Source organism: Uloborus diversus, chromosome 2, assembly GCF_026930045.1.
Source record: "Uloborus diversus isolate 005 chromosome 2, Udiv.v.3.1, whole genome shotgun sequence".
Lineage (NCBI taxonomy): Eukaryota > Metazoa > Arthropoda > Arachnida > Araneae > Uloboridae > Uloborus > Uloborus diversus.
In genome coordinates, this window is record NC_072732.1 from 110171323 (window position 1) to 110192812 (window position 21490).

General features: G+C 32.5%; 1 protein-coding gene across 1 annotated transcript in view; it reads right to left on the reverse strand.

Moving 5' to 3' along the window:
* Positions 1–733: 733 nt before the first annotated feature.
* LOC129216478 (glutathione S-transferase C-terminal domain-containing protein homolog) overlaps positions 734–21490 on the reverse strand; it is a 56585-nt gene continuing 35828 nt past the window's right edge. The window contains exons 11-15 of the mRNA XM_054850693.1: positions 18959–19003; positions 13957–14046; positions 7501–7707; positions 4600–4663; positions 734–890 (exon numbers count right to left, since the gene is read on the reverse strand). Of these exons, the coding sequence (XP_054706668.1) occupies positions 745–890; positions 4600–4663; positions 7501–7707; positions 13957–14046; positions 18959–19003 (552 nt within the window). The 3' untranslated portion in view covers positions 734–744. The remainder of the gene's footprint in view (positions 891–4599; positions 4664–7500; positions 7708–13956; positions 14047–18958; positions 19004–21490) is intronic.

The following is a 21490-nucleotide window of genomic DNA, read 5'->3' on the forward strand; positions in this document are numbered from 1 at the left end:
TTATGACCCCCCCCCCCCCCCTTTAGCATTAGTTAACTAACGATTATCCACGGAATAGGATTCCACTGTACTCATGGATAAGCAAATTTTGTGGATAACCTGCAAAATAAATAAAAAACGATAACATTCCTTCATACATTTTATCGACGACTAAAAACGATAACAATGTGTGGTAAAATGTGAAAGCTAAAAACGAATTGCTCATTACTGTGAATGAATAACACAAACACACATATTCGTAGCAAATCATGTAAACAGATCTACTTAGGGTTACCTCAACAACATGTAGGGGAGAGGAATTGTTTCGAATAGACTGGTCCACCCCACTTGTTTACATGTGTGAAGGTAAAACGTTGAGTTTCAACTAGTTAGGTTTCGGTGACCTTGTAAGTTTCGATGTCATTGGCAGGGAAGAGAAAAAAAGGAAGGGGAAGAAAGAAATCATAAAAAAATTTTGCTCCTGTTAAGTTAAACGAACGATTTTCTGTAAATCATCGCTGCAAATTTTATTTATTTATTCATTTTCTTTGAAAAGACTGAACAAACTTCAAAGCAGGTAATCAGTATTTTAAAGCAATTAATATTACATCTTTTCAAATTGTTGAGATGTGCCACTGTTGTTGCTGGTGATATGTCTATAGTGTGCAAATGAAATTCTATAACTAGTATACCTTCCAAACATACCTAAACCTAGGAATAGTCACACTGCTCAATGTAATAAAATAAAAACTTTATTTTTACAACTCATATACTTATGGGGGACAAACCAATTAATAAGTTATGCTTTGGTGAACATTCAGCAGGTTGCAGTTTAGTAAGTTTCACTTCATAATTATGCTCTTCAGCATAATACACTCTGTCAGTATCAATCAGTCCCATACATAATTCACCTAAAAGAATAAGAAAGAATACAATTCAGTGGAAATCTGATGGAAAAAAGGGCAGTAAAATACTACTTGTTTCTTTTCTGTATCTACACCATTGATAATAACCAAGTCAGGGAAAAAAGTGTCACAAGTTCATGCTTGTGTATATATTACACAATAAACAAAAGATTTCTTTTTGGTTTATTTATACTTTTACTAAATAACACACACATTAAATGAAATATAACCAAAAACCCCAATTTTTGGGGGAGGGGGGGCTTTATACTCGCGATTGAGCTTTAATATTAAGAGGGGAGCGAACTTGGCGGTCTGATTTTTGTCCAAGTGAGAATGGCAAAATAATTACTCTTGTCACCTTTAAACTCGAGTTTAATTCTGTAAAATGTTTTGCTATGCATTTTACGAGTCTTTCATCTTCTCAGTTAGGGATGTCAAAAGAAGCAGTCTTTTCCCACTGAACAAGTTGTTTTATTATGCAAAACATTTTGCCTTACTTGCTAGAAATTCAGACCCCTGAGCTTCAATACAGAAGAATGAGAAATTCTTTCTCCAATTAGTATTATAGCTCAATGAAACTCACTTCAAAGTTTGCATTTCCCTTATAATTACAGAGTTTTTATTTTGCAGTATATAAATTTGGGATGCTAATTAAACGGGATCCACCTGGAAAGAATTTTGTTATGTACTGTGTTTTTTAAAAAATATACTGGTGGAAACCAAAAACCTAGAATCTGTAAATAAAACGTGGAAGAGTCTTTGCAGAATTATTTATAAATTTCATGATAGACGGAATTAAGTGATGCAAGTAGTAACACAATGAATATGCAATTTATATTGCTTTAAATATGTGATGTAAAACGTTACTCATGTTCCAGAATGAGAATTGTGAACTAGATTTCAGCAAAGAATGTGCTGTACAGTATCAGTGATGTACTGAATTTCTATGACATATAATAAAGCTATGAGGTATTGGATTTGCTTTTTCTGATACATCGGAAGCGTAAATGGAGCCTAATCTGATATAGATATAAATCTATGTATATAAAAATGGATGCTGGTATACAGTTATATATGTATTGTAACGGATTCGGTGCGACTTCCACTTTCTTGAAAGGATGACAGTTCGTGAGAAAAATACAGGAAATTTATTTGCACTATGTACAGGAAAGATCGTCAACAACTGCTAAATTAATCATCAGCAATTAAGCAAATATCTCTCAACACCGTAAACTCAACAGTTACACACGTATTTACTTCCAAATACGCAAAAATACAGCTCAAAAGGCTTCACAAAACAGAGCAATAAATGCTCTCCAGCGTTCTGCTGCAACGATTCACAAGCAAAAACTAACTCAAAATTGAGCTTTTTATCATGCGTAACGGCTTTTTATACACACCGAAAAGAGAGCTCTCAAATATTCTACAAGATTCCAAATGCTTCTCGAAAATCGTAGACCGTTATTTTTTTTCTTTTCCTTCACAAATTTTATCAATGAAAAATAGGGGACCGTATACTTCAGCCGAATGTATAGGGGCTGTATATTCATTGTAAGAAACTATTTACAGGTTACATTACTACAATAATTTTAGATGACAGATAATTTAGTAAACGACAAATTTAGACAAATTAATCACAAAAATAATTACTATCTACAGAATTTGTAACAGTATGTATGTTGCCGCTAAACTCAGAAACTATCTGGCCGATTTGGCTGAAAATTTCAGTTTGTTCTAATTAGTATTGGGAAAGTTTGTAGACCAGTTTGAAAAAAGTTTGATTGGTGGTTCGTTTTTTATTCCAATTTAAGTCTCAATTTTTGCATAAATTCCCTTATATGGGAATGAAAAATACTTGCACTTACTAACATTATATGTCCATCCAAAGCTCAGATTTTTCTGCTGAAGATTGCATCTGTTCAAAATTTCTAAGTTGCATAAAAAACGAGTTATAAGCTTTTTAGTTCCATGTTTGAAGGCTTTCATCAACCCAATTCAGTATTTAGTGTATCATCTATACTCCCTGTAGATAGCTAGAATTGTTGAATATTTTTGCTTTTTGTCTGACTGTTCAAGGCTTTTCTCAAGTCAAACCTTAAAGTAACGTTTTTCCACAAGACTGGCAAATAATAAATGGATTTGGCTGTTTATTCCCTATTTTGCTGAAACTATAATGCAATTAATGTTTTTTTTTTTCTTTGTGCCGATTGGACACTTACTCATTATCTAATTGACCAGCAGGAATCTTGTCAAACTTTTGGCGGAAAAATTTCAATAGTTTATACATTTGGCAATTTTTTTTCAACTGTCGCTGTTTTTGAAGCTGAACACTATGTTATGCTGTTTTACAGCTTTCACCATGTAACCAAAATATTGCCATTAAAAGAATTTTTAAAGGTTTTGTTGATACATAAAAAAAAAACCACCAACGAAATGGGACCAATCCTTAGATGGCACAAAGATTTCCATTAATTTGTCTTTTTGCGCAACTTCAAGCAATCGCCAAATTCTGATACTTATTTGGGAAAAATTAGCATCATTTTATGGACACCAAAAAAGTTTCAGCATTTGGCGACAATATTTCTTTGACGAAAATTAGTAACAGACAATTTTAGGAAGTAGGGAGAGGGAGCATTATATTCAAGGTATACCAAAATGATTACAGCAAATTTGGTAACTTTTAAATCGCATCAAGAATACACAATATTTGAAATTTCCCAAAATAATTAAAGTAAGTACCGGAGAATTATGAGCGGCTACATTTTTTTAAAAAGTTTGCACTTCAAAAGCCATATAGAAGTTTTAGACTCTATGTTCAAAAAAAAAAAAAAAAAAAAGAATATTAACTGATAAATCTTTTTAAACTGGAAATTTTTCAAATTTGTATAAGATTAAATGTTGTGTTTTTGTTTCTAAATGAATACTATTTTGTTCTTTATACTTATTGTTATTTTAGTTTTATGGGTAAGGAAGAAGCTCGATTTTTAATCAGGTCAAAGTGGTGTGTTTTGAGTTCTTTCAGTTAAAACAGAAAACAAATGAAAGTAGCGATTGTTTCTCATAATTATTACTGACCCATGCAAAGCCAGGTATTTTGCTAGTATATTCTAGATTTAACAATCTTAATGATTAGCTGGATTTTGATAACTAAACTGACCCACATGCCAATTGAGTATTAGTATTTGAATGAGATTAACCTTTTCTGCTAGAATTATCAAGATTGCTATTTTAACTCAGAGCAGGAATAAACCAATTTAATAAATAATATGCATTTAATTTGAACTTAAAGTATTTTTTGGCCTTTTTGTTTTCTCTGTGTTGATTAAGTGGTTTATAATTCAGTATTACATCAATAAGTACAAGCCATCATGGGCGCCCATATGCAAAATTTTAAGGGGGGGGGGCTCAGATATTTTCCCCAAAGGTTTAGCAGGATATTTTCCCCATAGAAACTGATTTCTGTACAGATTAGGGTAATTAAAGTTTGACATTTTTAATAAATTATTCATTAACGGCTGGAGAAGAAATTTTGCAAAGAAAAAAGTACTAAAAGCAAGGAAGCTCTAATTTATAAGGGGGGAGGCTCGCCCCCCCCCCCCCCCCCGCTTGTTCCTCTATATGGGCGCCCTTGCAAGCCATTCAATGTGAGAAAACAAAGTTCAAAAAACTTTAAAATACAGATTTTTTCTAGACACTACTGTTTAGTTGACATTACCTTGTTCTGCAGTAGGAGTATTAATTTCATTTCGATCTGCACAATGTGCCAACAGCATATATTCCTGAAATGTACAAAGTTTTAGTAAAAGATTCAAGTATAAAACATATATTAGGTTTTAAATATTTTCATGCTAAGAAATGTGGGGAAGTAAAAACAAAAAAGTAACTAACTTTAACATTTGCCAGGCAAAAATGTTTTCAAGCAAGTGCGAGGGAGGGGGGGGGGGGGGTGTCAGCTTCTTCACTGTACCAAAAACTAGACCTGAACAGCAACAGCAAGACTAGTTTTAGAGACAGGTTTTTTAGCTAGTATGTTTCCCATAAGAGTATTTGAAATGATGTAAACACATGTATTGCAATGTGATGAAGAATTAATGAAAATAATTAATGGCAATACATCAACAGTCAAAGAATGAAAGAATATATTAAAAATCACCAATTATGAATGGATAACCACTTTGATTACACTGATAAAGGGGGAATTGATTTATTCATACTATAAATAGTCTCTCTCTCTTTTTTTTTTTTTGTTTGGTAAAAAATTCCACGGCGTGTAACTTTATGCATAACTAGGAAAATATAATTAAATTGGTTCAAGAAAGTTGAATAGTTAAATTTTTTTTTACACAATAATACAGGATTTTAAATTTCAAATTAATGATAATAATATATACAGTGGCTCCCAAAAGTGTTCGTACACTTTGAAATTTTTTAATAAAATCAAAATAACTCAAAACTGAATTCGAATACGAAGTCCAATATTTTTTCACATCATTCCTATGTCACTCTAAATACAACCCATTGCTTTTTTCAAAATATTGACGGATCTTCTTTTTGAAATGGGTCAAAAAACGAACAAAAGAGAAATAATACGCCACAAAAGTCATCGTACACTCAAATATTTTCGAATAAATTCGTGATTAAAATTATCATGTGCCATTTTATTAATATTTTTGCATTGTGTTGACCCTTATAAGTCATTTGGTTTTAATTTTTTGTTTATTTATTCTTTAATATTGTGCTTATTGCTGTAAAATGGCTAATATTCGTTAAAAACCGCAAAAACCATTCAACATTTGAATTTTTTTCCCACAGTAGTGGTAAATTGGTTTGAAATGTCTCTAAATTAGTTAATTTATTTGTTTGTATAGTAAAGGGCTTGATAAAATGCTTTAAAGAAAGGAATCGTACCAAAAACAAGGTAAGAAAAGGTCAACCGGCAAAGTTGACAAAATGTGATCGGAGATCTAAAGTTAAAAAAATTATGAAAAATACACATTTGAGTACTGTAAAAGTTTCTGCAGAGTTAAATGAAACATTTTACATTTAATTTTCACCGAAAATTGTTCGCCAATTTCTCTGATTAGCTGGATTAAATGGGTTCTCTTCCCGCAGAAATTTTCTTGGTCGTGCGAAAAACAGAAAGCTTACGCTTTTCTTCGCAAAATCAATGATAAATAAGCTAAAAACGTTTTGGAATCACGTCTTACTTACAGATAAAAATTAACTCAACATTTTTGGTTAAATTGTTGTATAACTGTAAGTAGAAGAAAAAAATCAGGAACTGAATCTTAAGAACTTAGTTGAATCAGTTAATCAGGACGGTGGAGGTGTTTTAGTGTGAGGGTGCATATCAGCATCAGGACTTGGTAATTTGTAATTTTTTGATGAAATAATGAATCATGCTGTTCCGTTAAATATTTAAAAAACCAATTTTGAACTCTTAGCCAAAAATTTGGTTATTGGAAACAACTTTGTTTTTTATCAAGATAACGATAAGAAGCACACGGTTTTTAACGATTACGTCTAGTGCCTCGAAAATTGTACTAAAGTTTAGAAAATTCCCCCTCAATCTCCAGATTTTAACTTAATGCAACGTATTTAGAGATATCTGGAGGCTAGATTACGAAAATAGGGCTTTAAAACGAAAATAAAGCTAGAAACAGTAAGACTTGAAGTGTGGTAGAACACTTACTCAAAAATTACGCTAAAAAAGAAAGAAAAAGAATGAAATCTATTCCCAGACGTTTAAAAGGTGTTATGAATACTGTATGATATTCTACTAATTAATAACTTAATCAAAAGTTAGATTATTCAATAATATATAGACATTTTATAAAGTGTACAAAGACTTTTGTGAGATAAAATTTCCGGCACTTTTCGGTTTTTAATTTTTAAAAAATTAAGTTTTAATATTTTTTGAAATCTTTTCATGCAGTTTTGTTAAAAATTGATCATAGATCTTATAATTAAATACCTATTCCGAAATATTAATTTTAACCAATGGATTGGGGCCTATTTCGTTGAAAGTCGTAGGTGTACGAAGACTTTTGGGAGCCACTGTATATTTTTGAAAATGTCTTTGAAGTAGGAGTTTGTCTATTCTTATTTAATACTGAAAATTTTGCTTTAAGTTGGAAATCATCATAAAAACAATGAATCGCACTTTTTTTTTATTTTTAATTGGATAGAAGAATTAAACAATCCTATTTGAATGCTAAACATAATCAAAACGTTGAAAACTAAAAAGTTACTTGAAAAGCATGTTAGTAAATATCGTAATGAAAATGTATGAAGCAATTTTTTAACAACATACTCTTGTAGGCATTACTATAGAAACTTTTGTGATTAATTAATAAGTTATTGAATCAAATGAAAAAAAAAAGATGAATCTATGTTTGGACATTTTATATAATGCTCAAGTTTCATACATTGCTAGTAATTTAGATATTGTTTCTTAAGTACATCAGTGGTTTAAAAGATAGCTACTACAAAGTCAATACAAACTAATAGCGAAAATCGTAACTAAAGTATAATTAATATAATACATGGCAAAATGCTATGCATGCCATACTGTTTCAATTATCTAAAAATGCTATAAATATTCTACATCCCTTACCTTATAAGAAAATCCTAAGGAAGAAAATGTTTTACTCAGAGGATAACTAAGCAGATGTGTATTTTGTACTCCACCATAACAGCATGGACAGCATACAAAAGATGCTTTATTTCTTATGCACTGCTGGAGAACCAAGTCTGTAGCAACTCCACAGGCATGCAAACACAATCCGACATCGAAAGATCCTTTGAAATAATCCAAGTTGCACTAGAATAAAAGAAAATAAATGGTTACAAATATACAGAGAAAAAAAGAAAAGAAAAACATTGCACAAACAGAAAAAAAAATACTGTTAATAAAACTCTAATTGAATAAACAATCTATTTATTTTACAAATGTTTGGATAGCCTAATGCAGGGGTCCCCAACCTTTTTGTAACTGAGAACACTTTCTAGAATATCAGCCAGAAGGCAGGCACCATTTTTTTTCAATGTGAATTAATAATTGGACAATTTAAGTGACCATATAAATATTTTTGTAAATATTGTGTAACATGGGCAATTACTAAATTCTCACAAAATCTCCCACAAACGAAAATTTATCAATATACAGTAGAGCGCCGATTATCCGAACTCCAATTAACCGAACTTCCAATTATCCGAACCGTGTTTTTCGCCTTTTAAAATTTTTTAACCGAACTTCCAATTATGCGAACAGTGTTTTTCGCCTTTTAAAATTTTTTTCCGAACTTTATGCGAACGGCATATTTTTCATCCAAAACCTAATTTTTTTTTTCTGTCCCTTCCAACCAAGCTTTCAATTACGTACGTACTCTTTTTTTTCACCCTGTTATCTATCTTTTTTCTTTTCTTTCTTGGCATACAAATTTTAATCCGGAAACTGCAAGGTATTTTTGGGGAGTTTTGTTAGTGGGAAGAGAGAACACAAAAGGTTTGAAGAAAGGGGTTGAGAAACCAAGGTCAAAGCACAAAATTCCTGTTTGCATTCTTCTCCCCCCACCCTCGCTGTGGACACGTGGGGAAAAACTGGTTTGTGTGACGTATCTACGTTGACAAAGTGAGTTGCTCAGAATCATGTGCTCTGCTTTTTTTAGAGTTTGTTATCGTCGATATCGGTTGCTAGCCGCTGTTAATTCTTGTTGTTAATAGAGTTGTTAGTGGTTGTTACTAAAGGTTTCTTGATAGCGGTTGTTGATTGCACCAGCGATCTAGCTCATTTCTTTTTCTGCAACGAAGGTGAAAAGATGTCTGGAAAGCGAAAAAGAGTTGTTCTTTCGCTAGGAGACAAAGGAAAGATATTGAAGAGGCTGAAAAATAATGTAGCCGTTTCAAAATTAGCAGCGGAGTTTGGTGTAGGAAAGTCTACAATATCAGATATAAAAAAGAATGAAGAATCAATTATGAAGTATTTAACGGGACTTGAAAGTGAGCAAGGAAGCTTAGATAGAAAATCGATGAAAAAATCCTTTGATGATAAAGTAGATAAAGCTTTGCACATGTGGTTTTTGCAGAAACGCTCATCTGGTCATCCCATTTCTGGATCCTTATTATGTGAGAAGGCACTATTTTTCAACGAAAAGTTGAATGGAGAAAATACTAATACATTTCAAGCAAGCTCTGGGTGGCTTAGAAATTTTAAGCTACGGCATGTTATACGCGAAATCGGATTGCATGGTGAAAAATTATCTGCATCTACAGAGTCTGCTACGAAATTCGTAAAAGAATTTATTGAATTTGTAAAATCAGAAAAATACGAAGAAGAATTTATTTACAATGCAGATGAGACCGGCCTGTTTTGGAGATCTTTACCCCGAAAAACATTAGCATCTGGGTTCGAAAAAAGTGCTTCTGGAACTAAATTAAACAAAGAAAGAATCACAGTTCTTAATTGCGCAAATGCAACCGGTAACCATCGAATACCATTGTTCGTGATAGGACATTCAAAGAAGCCTCGATGTTTTAATAATCGGAAAAATCTGCCAGTAATTTACACTTCTCAAAGGAAGGCTTGGATGACATCAGAAGGTTTCATTGATTGGTATGATCACACATTCATTCCTAAAGTTAAGACACATCAAGAAGATATGAAGAAAGAGGGCAGAGTACTCCTACTTCTTGATAATACACCTTCACATCCGTGTGCAGATACCCTTGAACGGGAAAATGGGAAGTTCCGAGTAAAGTTTTTGCCACCTAATGTTATATCACTGATACAACCCATGGATCAGAGTGTAATAGAGACATTTAAGCGCTTTTATAGAAAGCAAATGTTGAGAAAGATGCTTCTATCAGAAGACACTGAAGAGCCTGATTCCCAGAATGCCAAAAACATTAATTTAAAAGATTGTTGCATTATGGCTGCCGATTCCTGGAAGCTTGTAAAATCATCAACGTTAAAAAATGCCTGGAATAAAATTTTAAACAGGGAAAAAATTGATACTGGAGCAGAAGCATCTGATAAGGAAAATGAGGAGTGTAAAACTATAAAAGAGATGGGAAGAATCCTAAATTATGAGGAAAAAGAAATTAATGAGTGGCTAAATTGTGACATGCAAGACCCTGGATATCAGATTTTAAATGACAATGAGATTGTGGCTGAGATTGAAGGCGAAAATGAAGAAAATAAAAATGAAATTGAAAATGAATGCTCTGAAAATGACCCAGGTCCATCACATAGCGAAGCCTTTGAATGCTTGGAAAAAGCTATGAAATGGCTCGAAAGGCAGAAAGACGCTGATCCTATTCAAGCAATGCATTTAAGAAGCATTAGAGATATGGCAGCATTGAAAAGAATGTCTTCTTTGAAGCAAGAAAAAATCAAAAGCTTTTTTACTTAAATTATAATTTTTTTAAAAAAAAGACAAAAAAAAGTTTAAAAAATGAAAAAAAGACAAAAAAAAGTTTAAAAAATGAAAAAAAGACAAAAAAAAGTTTAAAAAATGAAAAAAAGACAACAAAAATTTTAAAAAATGAAAAAAAGACAAAAAAAAACATTTTTAAACACGCCAGCACTAACAGTGTTGCCAGTCCTAAGCCTGGATAAAGTGTGAAGGTTTTTGTATAGATAGGGATATCATTTAAATTGTCTGTCCAATTATCCGAACTTTTGCTTATCCGAACTAGGGTCGGTCCCGACGTGTTCGGATAATCGGCGCTCTACTGTATATATATATATATATATATATATATATATATATATATTAGGGTGGTCCTTATTTATAAGGAAAAAAATTTTTTTTCGAATTTTTTAGAAATTATTTGCCAGAATGTACCTTTATATAAGACATGAAAATATAACAAATTTCAGCTCAATCGGTTAATATTAACACGTGCCGCATCGTCGCTGAAGTTGTGAGATTCAATGTAAGGCAGTTATTACCTATAAGAACGACAATGTACGCTCGACTGTAAACATAAAATTACGCATTTTTTTTAAATTTTAGTATAAAAACATACTAATTAAAATGAAAACGTAAAATAAAGATATAGTTTATCCTAATACTATATTTTTTATTTATTGAAATGATACATCCACTTCAGATACATATTTTGGATTTAAGTAAGCCTCCTTTTGTGGCGACTGGGAACTCTCTCCGGTACTCCTGAACAACCTGAATAAAAAAAAATAATATTGAATGTGTTTTCTAAACCTAGCCTATATAATGTGTTCAAGAAAAAAATAACAAAAAATTAAATTTGTTTATACATACCTGTATCAAAAATTGTTTTTGATGTTCATTTTTCGTCATTTTTTCATTGTAATCCTCAATCAACTTGACTCCTCTTTCTGCAATATCATTTGTACATTTTAAGGTTGAAATGATATTTTTTCCTGTGCGATAATCCTCTCTGTTTTCCCAATTCAGCGGATCGTCCTGAAGAAATTCAACACAAATACCGAATCGTTTAAATAACTGAAGTGAATTGGCGGACAATAATTCAGTTGGTAGATCTTTTTGAACAAAATTTTGGACATCTCGGATTTGCAACGATAGTTTTTTCTCAATGACTTCTGTCTCTTCATTTTCTTCTTCTTTTTCATTCACAGTTTCTATGTTTTTACTTGCACATTCCATAATTTTTTGAGCCATTCTAATTTTTTCAACTCTCTCAATTCTATCGTCAAATATTGCCATGGCAGCACACTCTTCACTTAGATACCATAAATGGTTTAAAAATTTTGTTATTGCAATGGTTGCAATGTTTTCATTAATATTTTTAAATTTAACCAATTTTCTCAAAAAATATATATCATTTAGGGGAGCTCCTGTAGTATTCGTTGCTGAAAACCAGGCCTCTACATAACAGTATACAACGAAAACGCAAATTTCTGCATTCAGTTTGGAATTATCCTTTCTCATTTTCATTTGATCGCGAAATAAAAAAAGTTTTAAACAATAAATCGCTTTAGACATCCATCTCGCTAAATGATATGCACCGGGGGCCCTAAAACTCACATTTGTTTTATCTCCCAAAAAAATGAGCGTCAATTGCAAAAACTCTTTGTAGTCATCACGTGGTTGCTCTTCTGCAAGTTTCTGTTTCACAAAATAAATAATTTCGGGCGCTACATCTTTCAGTGCATTATAAACGGCTTCATCGCTGGTATAATCTGAAAATTTCATTTTATCAATATTCTTCCAGTTTTCTTTAAGTGCTTTGAATTGAGCAATTTCAGGGCCGGATGTTACAATTGCTTTTGTCCTCGTGAATACACCAGCCAAAACGACCTCAAATATATGGTGTCGGCATGGAAGCCACAAAATATCTCGCCCTAACCTTTGTTGAAGCAGAACTGCAGCTCCTTTTATACGTCCAGTGTTTGATGCTGTAGTATCAAAACAAAAGGCTTGAATTTTTTCGGTTAAATTCCATTCATCAGTGATATGGAACACAGCAGAGCAAACTTCCGATCCTCCTGATGATGCAATTCCAGGTACTCCTAATAATTGTTCAAAATCTAAACCAACCGCGATCACAGGAAGCCGATCAATTTTCTCATTTTTTGTGATATCAGGCAATAATTTGGAATCCCAATGCACTTCAATAAAATTTGCATCATTTCCTACCGATTTTATTGATGAATATTTTATTTTCCGCAAAATCTCTCTATTTCTTTTGATAGACGATCTATTGAGAACAAACTCGGTGATATCTATATTAAGAGCTTCTAGGACGGCAGAAATAATATGCATTGCATCCCTGTCACTCACTTTACATTTGTCCAAGGCAGCGGCCAGGCGAGGTGTCATTAACGTCTTTCGTCCTCTCTTGTTTGAAGATGGACCCTGTTGAGATTCCGATATGAAATATATGTCATCTTCACTGTTGTCTTGATTTATCACTTTTTTCTGTGAATCTTCGTGTTCTTTATCTTCCATTTCAAAATGTCCAATCGAACAACTAGAATTTTCCAACAAATCTTCTTTTCTTTTCAACTCTGCAGCTGTGCGTTCTTCTTTCCGCTTTTCCTTACGTAATAATTTGATATCTACTCCCAACATACAACCTACTCTACCTTTCTCCCTTTGCTTAATTAAAAATTCTCTATCTTCGGCGATTTTAATCTCATTTAACGCATTTAAGGTGGCAATATCGAAAAGGTTGTCTAAAGCTTCTTTAAAATCATTTTCTTTTTCTCTCTGCCGTTCAGTATCTCTATTTTTAGATTTTTCTAAATTTCTGACATTATCGTACAAAGATTTTAATTTCGAAATACAGTTTGAACGGTTTTGAACTGGGATTCTTGCTTTTTTCCAAAAAACGACCACTTCATCAATAACTAAAGCACTGCTGTCATTAAGATTTAAATTTACCACTCTCATGTTATAAAAAAGTACACTCAAAACATCTCGTTTACATGGTAATTTACTACCGCAGATTTGATTTTTCATCACTCCAACTAGATAAATATTGTTCCGCAAAGTGGACATTTCAGTACTTTTATCAATTACTTATATAGCACGTCTTTTCTTATGCACTTCAAGTACGAAACTAAAACGAATGTAGCATTGAACAAATAATATGTAAAAACAAAATTGACTTGTCGAGACTTGTAGTCGCGCTTGTAGCGAATTCGAACGCACTTGGCGCCGACTCATCGTAGCATGTTAGACAGTCAGATGCATGAAACTTCAAGGCCAATGCGGCACGTGTTAATATTATCGGATTGAGCTGAAATTTTGTATTTTTAATGTTTTGGTGTAACTGAACAAAATTACAAATAATTTTGAAAAAATATGAACTTTCGAAAATAAGGACCACCCTAATATATATATATATATATATATATATATATATATATAAAAACATCACAAAAAATTCAAATAGTAAGGTCTGATCAAAGTGGGATGTCATTTATTAGAAAAATTTCAAGTTTCTTCAGTTTTCTTCTTCTAAGATTTCTGTGTTATTTACGTTATTTTTAACTATTTTTTTTCTAAATGTAGTCTTTAAAAGCATTTTGCATTGTACAATATAAACAGTTAAAATTTACCTGATAAAATGTCACATTTTTAAGATTCAGTTGTTCAGCTCTATTTTTTGCTCTCATCATAGAAGATTCTTTATTTTCTATTAAAATCACCTACATAAAAAAAGATATATATATATTTTTTTAAATAATTAGTTTCTTTTCACAAGCAGAAGTACTTGCACATAATATACAGTAAGCAGTGTTGCAACCTGAATTGCATGTCTGACAAAATAAATAAATAAATAAATAAAACATGAAAATCCCCTTTATAAAAATTTATTTTGATCAATGTTTTAATACAAACAATATTAAAACTTTTCTAAAAGGAATGCTAACAATAATCATCAAATTGCACTGAAGACAAAGATCTAATTAGTTTAGATTTTAGACCCCAAAGTGGTTTTTTTTGGGGGGGGGGGAGTAGAAAATAAGGAACCAAAAATAGGAAAAGTAAGAAACAAATAACTTAAAAAAGTAGGAAAGAATAAAAAAAGATATGATTACACACCGTCAAGAGAAACCAATATTAACGTAAATTTCGTTTCCAGGAGAAAAAATAAAGTTAATAACATAATATACAAAGAATATTTAAGATAATATACAAATACAACAAATATGGTGACACGCTTCAAAGAGAAACAATCAAGTTTAAGATAAATTTTATTGGCAGGGGAAAAAATATTTTTCTTTTATAACCTTATTAACATGCAGAAACCAGGGTAAGAAACATGGAAATGTATTTGTACATTCAATTTTTAAGTTAAATGTACAAATACATTTCCACATTTCTTAATCTGGTTTTTGCATGTCATTTAATTTTTCATGAGCGGCAGACAGGTCTTTCGCATGCGCAAAAAAGTTTAAAGCTGACTCATGCAAGTACGTTTGATTCATATCAGTCAGTTTTTTACACGAAATAAAAAATAAGATTAGATGCTTGTTTTTATAGCCCTTGTAATATAAATATAAATTTATACATGGAGAAAGTAATTTGGATTGATTTTTTTTTTTTTTTTTTGAGCAATCACGATTGCTTATTGTTCTCACTTGACCGTCCTTGATGTTGAGGTTCCTTTTTCTGCTTGGACCAGGGGTCTCTGCAGTACCACCCCCCACCGGCGCGGCTCCTCTGGTCCTGACCACTGTCCCGGAATCCGAGGTGTGCATGTCCTACACACACATACACACTCTTGCACGCCTTTATACACATACACACTGACACGCATACACACTGGCACACATACACACTGAAACACACACACAATCAGGCCTTTGTGCCTTACACGCAGGTCTACGCACACACACAAGCCTAGCCTACACACGATTATACACACGTAACCACCCAGGAGGAGGGGCAGGCTTGAAGGGACAGAAGCGGTTTCTAGAAACAATAACTCCAATGAGTTGGTGTGATTGAGAAAAACATAACTCGAATTCAAAATTTCAGAATTCAAATTAGTTTTTTTTTTTGGCAAAAGAGCCTTAGTGAGCTATACTGCACCAAATGATTGTTTCAATTCGAAAAAAGTGCCAAAGAAGAGAAATTGTTTAAGGACTAAAAGACATAAAACTTCTACAATTTGGAAAAAATTTGCTCAAATAAGCACACAAACGTTAGGGCGTTCTTTAAATTTTGAATAACAAGCCAAAAGAGTAAACAGAAAAATAATTTAGAGTAACACGAAACATTTCTAATAGAACTGAGCAGAGACAAAAACAAGAATAAAAGGAAAAACACAAAAATGGGGGGGGGGGGGGGGGGGGGGGGGGGGGGGGGGGGGAATGTTTTCTGAAGGAAGGAGAACAATTCAGGATGAGGGTTAAAGTAATCTGGTATTCACCTACTAATGAAAAGACAAATAACTATAAAACATAATTTGAAATAAAAATAAGACTTTTAAAATTATTTTAAGTAAATTTTGTTAAGATAAAAATTTAAGGGGAGGGGGGCACTTTTAATGATTTAAAAACTATAAAAAAGGTGAAAAAATATTTTTAAAAAGAGAAGAAATATTAAGTTGATAAAAAGTAAATAACCAGAAATATACTACATGCCTGTGAGAAAACAGAAAAGTTTGGAACTCACTAGAAGACACTAGTTAAAATACATATATATAAACACTTTTTAACAATACAAAATGATCCAAAAAATGAATAAACTGTATTCAATCAAGTATAAATCAAAATCAAGGAGGTTAAAGACACTAGGGTTCAAAAATAAACTAACAGTATTTTTAAAGTGTTAAAGTGATGGAATGAAAGTAAACGAAACGAACACAAAAACAAACGAAAGAAACAGTATGATAATCATCAGTAAGAAAAATAAACTATTGAAAACAAAGATACTTACTACAAAAAATGAAATAAAATTCAAATAAAAGAAACACCTTTTAACAATACAATAATGGAATTTTTATGTGTAAAAGAATAAAATGCAATAGGTACCCCCCCCCCCCCCCTCCCAAAAAAGAAAGAAAAAAACCCTTATATTTTGGAGCAATAAAATCGTTAAAAAAAAAAAAAAAAAGATTGGTTTTGTCTAGCAAAAACGAAAATATCCCTCCCAGAGCATCCATTTATCATTTGAAAATACTAACACTTTCAGATCCTTCAGATTTGCTTTTTGTAGTGTCATAAACTACAATATAAAAAGCAAAGTGAATATTACATTTGTTTTAGTTAAAAATAAGCAGCAGCTGACATGATTCTCGCATAAACAGAGGCATATGTTTGAAATTAAAGAAAAGGAAAAAGAATCAAAATGCAAAGCTAAAATAAATTTGTTCTTAAATATGGGACATAAAAATTATAATAAAATAATTAAACTAAATAAGTAACCAAAAACATAAACTAAAGGCTTTTTTTGTGTGTGTGGGTTTCTTGCATTCAACATAAACTTTTGTTTCAGGTTTGTCATTCATGAAGGTCAATTTCATCCTTCCTTGGATTTGGAAAATCAGGGCTTTACTATATAGATTTGTGTGGTTTTTGTTTTTTTTAAGATAAAATTTGCATTGAGAGTATACATCTTTTGCGACCCCCCCCCCCCCAACGTGGGGCTGGAATTAAAATGATGAGCCAGTTTTAATTTTAATTAAACAATCAAAACGGATAGTTTTATTGGTTTGATAATTCCCCCCCTCCTCCTTGTTTCCACTCCCTTCATCCAACAGAGAAGGTCTAGATATCATTCGGGTGGTGGGGGAGGACTTGAGGAGTTATGTCCCTCCTTCTTGTTCCAAAATTTTTATCACGGAAAAAAAAAGGAAAAATCCATGCATGGTAAACATAACTTTTTTTTTATCAAAAACAAAGATAAGTTACTAATGTTTCCCAATGCATACAAACTTGTAAGGAAGGCATGTAGCTTCTCTCAATCTGCAAAATACAGCAAAAATATTCATTCTGAAACTGTTCATGAAACTGCAAATGAGGGGTGAGCACCTGTTGTCAAATGTTGGTACATATCCCCCTCTCCCCTGATCAGGCGTCATAAGGAATCCTTATGGTAGAAATGCCACAACGGCATAATTGCCACAACAATTTTTAAATGTTCAGAAACACTGCATTGCAATAAACGCAGACATAAAACCAATGATCAACTCATCGACATTATTGGTATACCAAATTAGAAAATACCGATTCAAAAGAAAGAATTTACAGTACATATTTTAGTGTGGCTCTATCCCCTACTTTTAAAGGAAAAAAAAAACGAAATCTTGCATTTAAATCAATTTTCCATTTTTCTCAAAAAATCGGGAATGCTTCACAACTTTTTTTTTTTTTTTTTTTTTTTTTTTGCAAATACACTTTTTGCATGGAAAGAAAGTGAATTTTATTTTTACAATCATGTTTATGATCTAGAAGGAACAATAATCATATTTATGTATGAAAAAAGTTAGTTTCCGAGATTTTTTTCAAGTGATTTGTTTTTGCAAATTTCAGTAATCTGTCGCTTTTATTCTGTACTAAAAAAAAAACAAAAAAACAAGTACAGTAAAACCTGTAAAGTTGACCACCTGTCTAAGTTGACAGCTATTTTCAGACACAGGATTAGATCTTATCACATAATTCAACCTCTATAAGTTGACCACTAAAGTAGTGTACCGCAAGTGGTCAACTTACACAGATTTCGCTGTACTGGTTTTCCATTTTTTACTTCCTTATGTTCCTTTTAAGGTTTTACATTGCTTTTTGTTTAAAACAAGCTCCATTTTATTTGTAAAGGCTTTTTCTGCACTTTTCGAACAGTCGGCTGTTTACTGTAATTAAAGCTTCTAATTAACGAGTAGATAATGTATAATTGTATCAGAATGTCTCAGTATCTGTTTCATAATTGTTTTGTTAAAACAGTTGGACTTAAAATCGGGGTGAAAAAAAGAAAAGTCGATCGTAAACGCTGCATCAGCAAAAAGAAAAAAAAATTAGCACTTCCGAAAATTTAACTTTTTTAAACATGCAAAAGTCGCGGTGTTTCTTCCGGAAGTTACCGTAGTCAGTCAATGAAATGCTCACTATCTCCTCGTTTCTTTTTCCTTTCAACTTCTTGGTGAGGCATAGTGAAAACAAGAATCAATGCACAATTAGAAGTGCTATGCTAAAAAATTGAAAAAATAGAAAAAAAAAGGAAAAAGTAGGAAAAAAAAGGAGTGAGCTCCAAAAAGTAGGAAAAACAGGAACTCTTGGGGGTCTGAGATTTAAAATTCAATTCCAACCATTTTCCTGTCAAAAATTGGATAGATAATTTTACAGATAAATATTAACTTACGTATGAGAAAAATGAGTCTTCATGAGTATTCATCAACCTTTCATTCCCACGGAATCAGGTGTGCCACAATGCCTTTAAGTTTTAGGGCCACTCATAGCATTTATTTTGAGTCATAAGGTGACAAGAAAACTTGATTAAGATATTCAAAAGGCAGTGCATCCTCAAATAATACAGAATTCATATCTTGCAATATTGTTAATTGCAAAGAAATTACGTTTTACTGTTATAAAATGGAAACTAATAAAAACAACATACTTGACAGGATGGCAGGAAATAAGCAAGAAGTAATCCCACATGACCCTAAAAAATAAAAAGTATTATTGTGACAAATCTAATAGAGTTTATGAAATAATAATATTAATGATAACAATAAAAAAAACACTTTCAATTTATTTTACCAACCGCAATTCTTGTTTTTCAGGTAGTAAATATTAAAAAAGACCTTTTGTAGAGACCCCTGGCTAGGAGAAATAAACGTATCTTAATCTTGGCTTTGTTTTTGATTCTTGATATAATTTGCATTAAGTAATTTAAGTGCCCTTTGCTTCCTTAATTATGGTCTCGGTCATACAGGAATGCAAAGAGCAATGTTTATAAAGCAGAGAAATTTATCATATTAGTTGCTTGAGTTGCATTTGTTTAAAGATCAATTAAAAAAATACTGAATCATCCCCATGCCCCATTTCTCCTTATTAAAGAGAGGCTCTTATATGTGCAAATACACTGCTTGACAATTGCTAAGGAACAATTACGCTTTCTGGAATAGTTAAGAATAGCCAATGATTGAACACACAGAACTAAGTATATAGTTAGTAGGGAGGATGTGCCTTTATTATAAGTACAAAATAGTACAGATATTACTGCATCAATGACGTAAAAACTTAAAATTAAAAAAAATATCCTACTTAGATGACTTTCAAACAACAACAAAAAACAGATCTAGGTCAAAATGATGGAGACATGAGTACTTTAGTATGACGTGTGATTACCATGGACACTAATACATATTTTGCATCTGTTTTCCATACTCCCCACTAAACTATCAAGCAGTTCTTGGGGGATATTTTCCCACTCCTATCTCAAGGTGGATTTGTGTTCTTGTACTGTTCTGGGAGGGATGATTCTTTGCGCAACACGCCTGCCAAGACCCTCACAGGCATGTTCAATTGGATTTAAGTCGTTAGAGAACGGGGGCCACTACATACAGAGAATGTTTTCACTTTGCATTGCCGTCTGATACTTTAATGTTCCTGTGCGGCAGTGCATTGCCGTCCATAAAGAGAAAGTCTGGACCTACAGCCCCCATAAAAAGATGAACATAATCCAGTATAACTTCTCTGCAATACCTTTGCGACGTTCAAAAATTTAAAATGCTGTTTCACCATTGTGCATGATGACTGCCCGCACCATCACGCCTGGGCCGTACCGATCACATTCACAAACAAATTTTTGTGCATAACGTGTTCCGCGCTCTCTCCACAGTAGCTGGTGACCAGAATCACTTGTCACACTGAAACGAGATTTGTCAGAGAACATCACTCTAGACCAGTTTGGACAATCCAAACCAACATGTTCCTTACAGCGGCATAATCTCTCTCGACGATGGTGTGGTTGAAGTGGGATGCAACGTACGGGCTTCCGTGCATACAATCCAACATTTTTTAATCGCCATGAGATAGTTCTTGCAGAAACATGCGCACCGGTAGCGGTTGTAAAATTTGCAGCTATCCTTCCAGGAGTGAATTTTCTGTTTATTTTTGCCACAAGGGCTACATAGCGATCCTCTGAAGGCGTTTCTACCACGACCCCCGGCATGCTTCTGCAAAGCATTTCCACCTTCAGCAGCCTTCTTTAGCCTCGAGATGACACTTTTTGTTACACTCTATTCAGCAGCTACAGTGGTGACACTTTGACCTGTTTGCAGTCGTCCAACTGCTCGTCCACGGTCGTAGGTAATCAAATGATATCTTGCTGACATTTTACTCTTAAATATTTCAAGAACCAAACAGAATTTCAGAGAAAAAACTTTTTCAGCATCCAGTCCTATTTTTGTTAAACACCAAACAGCATAAATTTTCGTACGAATCTTGAGTTTGTATGCACTGTTTCTTATGCAGATAACGAGCCTTGATCTACCATGCCATCTGATCTTGAATTTATTTCCATTGGTCAGCTGTCTGAGGCACGAATTTGCATAAATCACTTGTTCCTTAGCAATTGTCAAGCAGTGTATATTTTATCATACTTATGGACAGGGCAGAAAGTTGTTGAACTAAATGAAGAATGTAGTACTGATAAATCTTGATAATTATTATTCAACATAAATATCCCATAAATCATTTGTGTTTTGATATCAACAATCCAACTATCATATTCAGAGTCAAATAGGAGTTTAGCAGGAGGGAAGGGATATAGAGGGAGTCATGGCACGTTGGATTGGTCTCAATTATTTTATTTTTTTTTTAATTTTGGTACATGAATAACAAATAACACTTATAGTTCTACAAATCTCATAATGAAATCATATTGTTCAGTTAGATTAAACAAATGTTATGTCAGGAAATGTTCCTTCAGCAGAGCTGAGTAACTAACAGAAGTTTGCAACTTTATTTAATTTTTAACGACTTTCATCAAGATTGGAGCAATAAATTGAATTTCCTCCTAAAGTTTGTTCTTTTACTTCAAGATTATTGACAGTTTTGTTATTTTTTGTCATAAACAAAAAATAATAATAATAATAATAATAATAATAATAAAAATAAGATACCAACTTTTTCAGACCAAGAG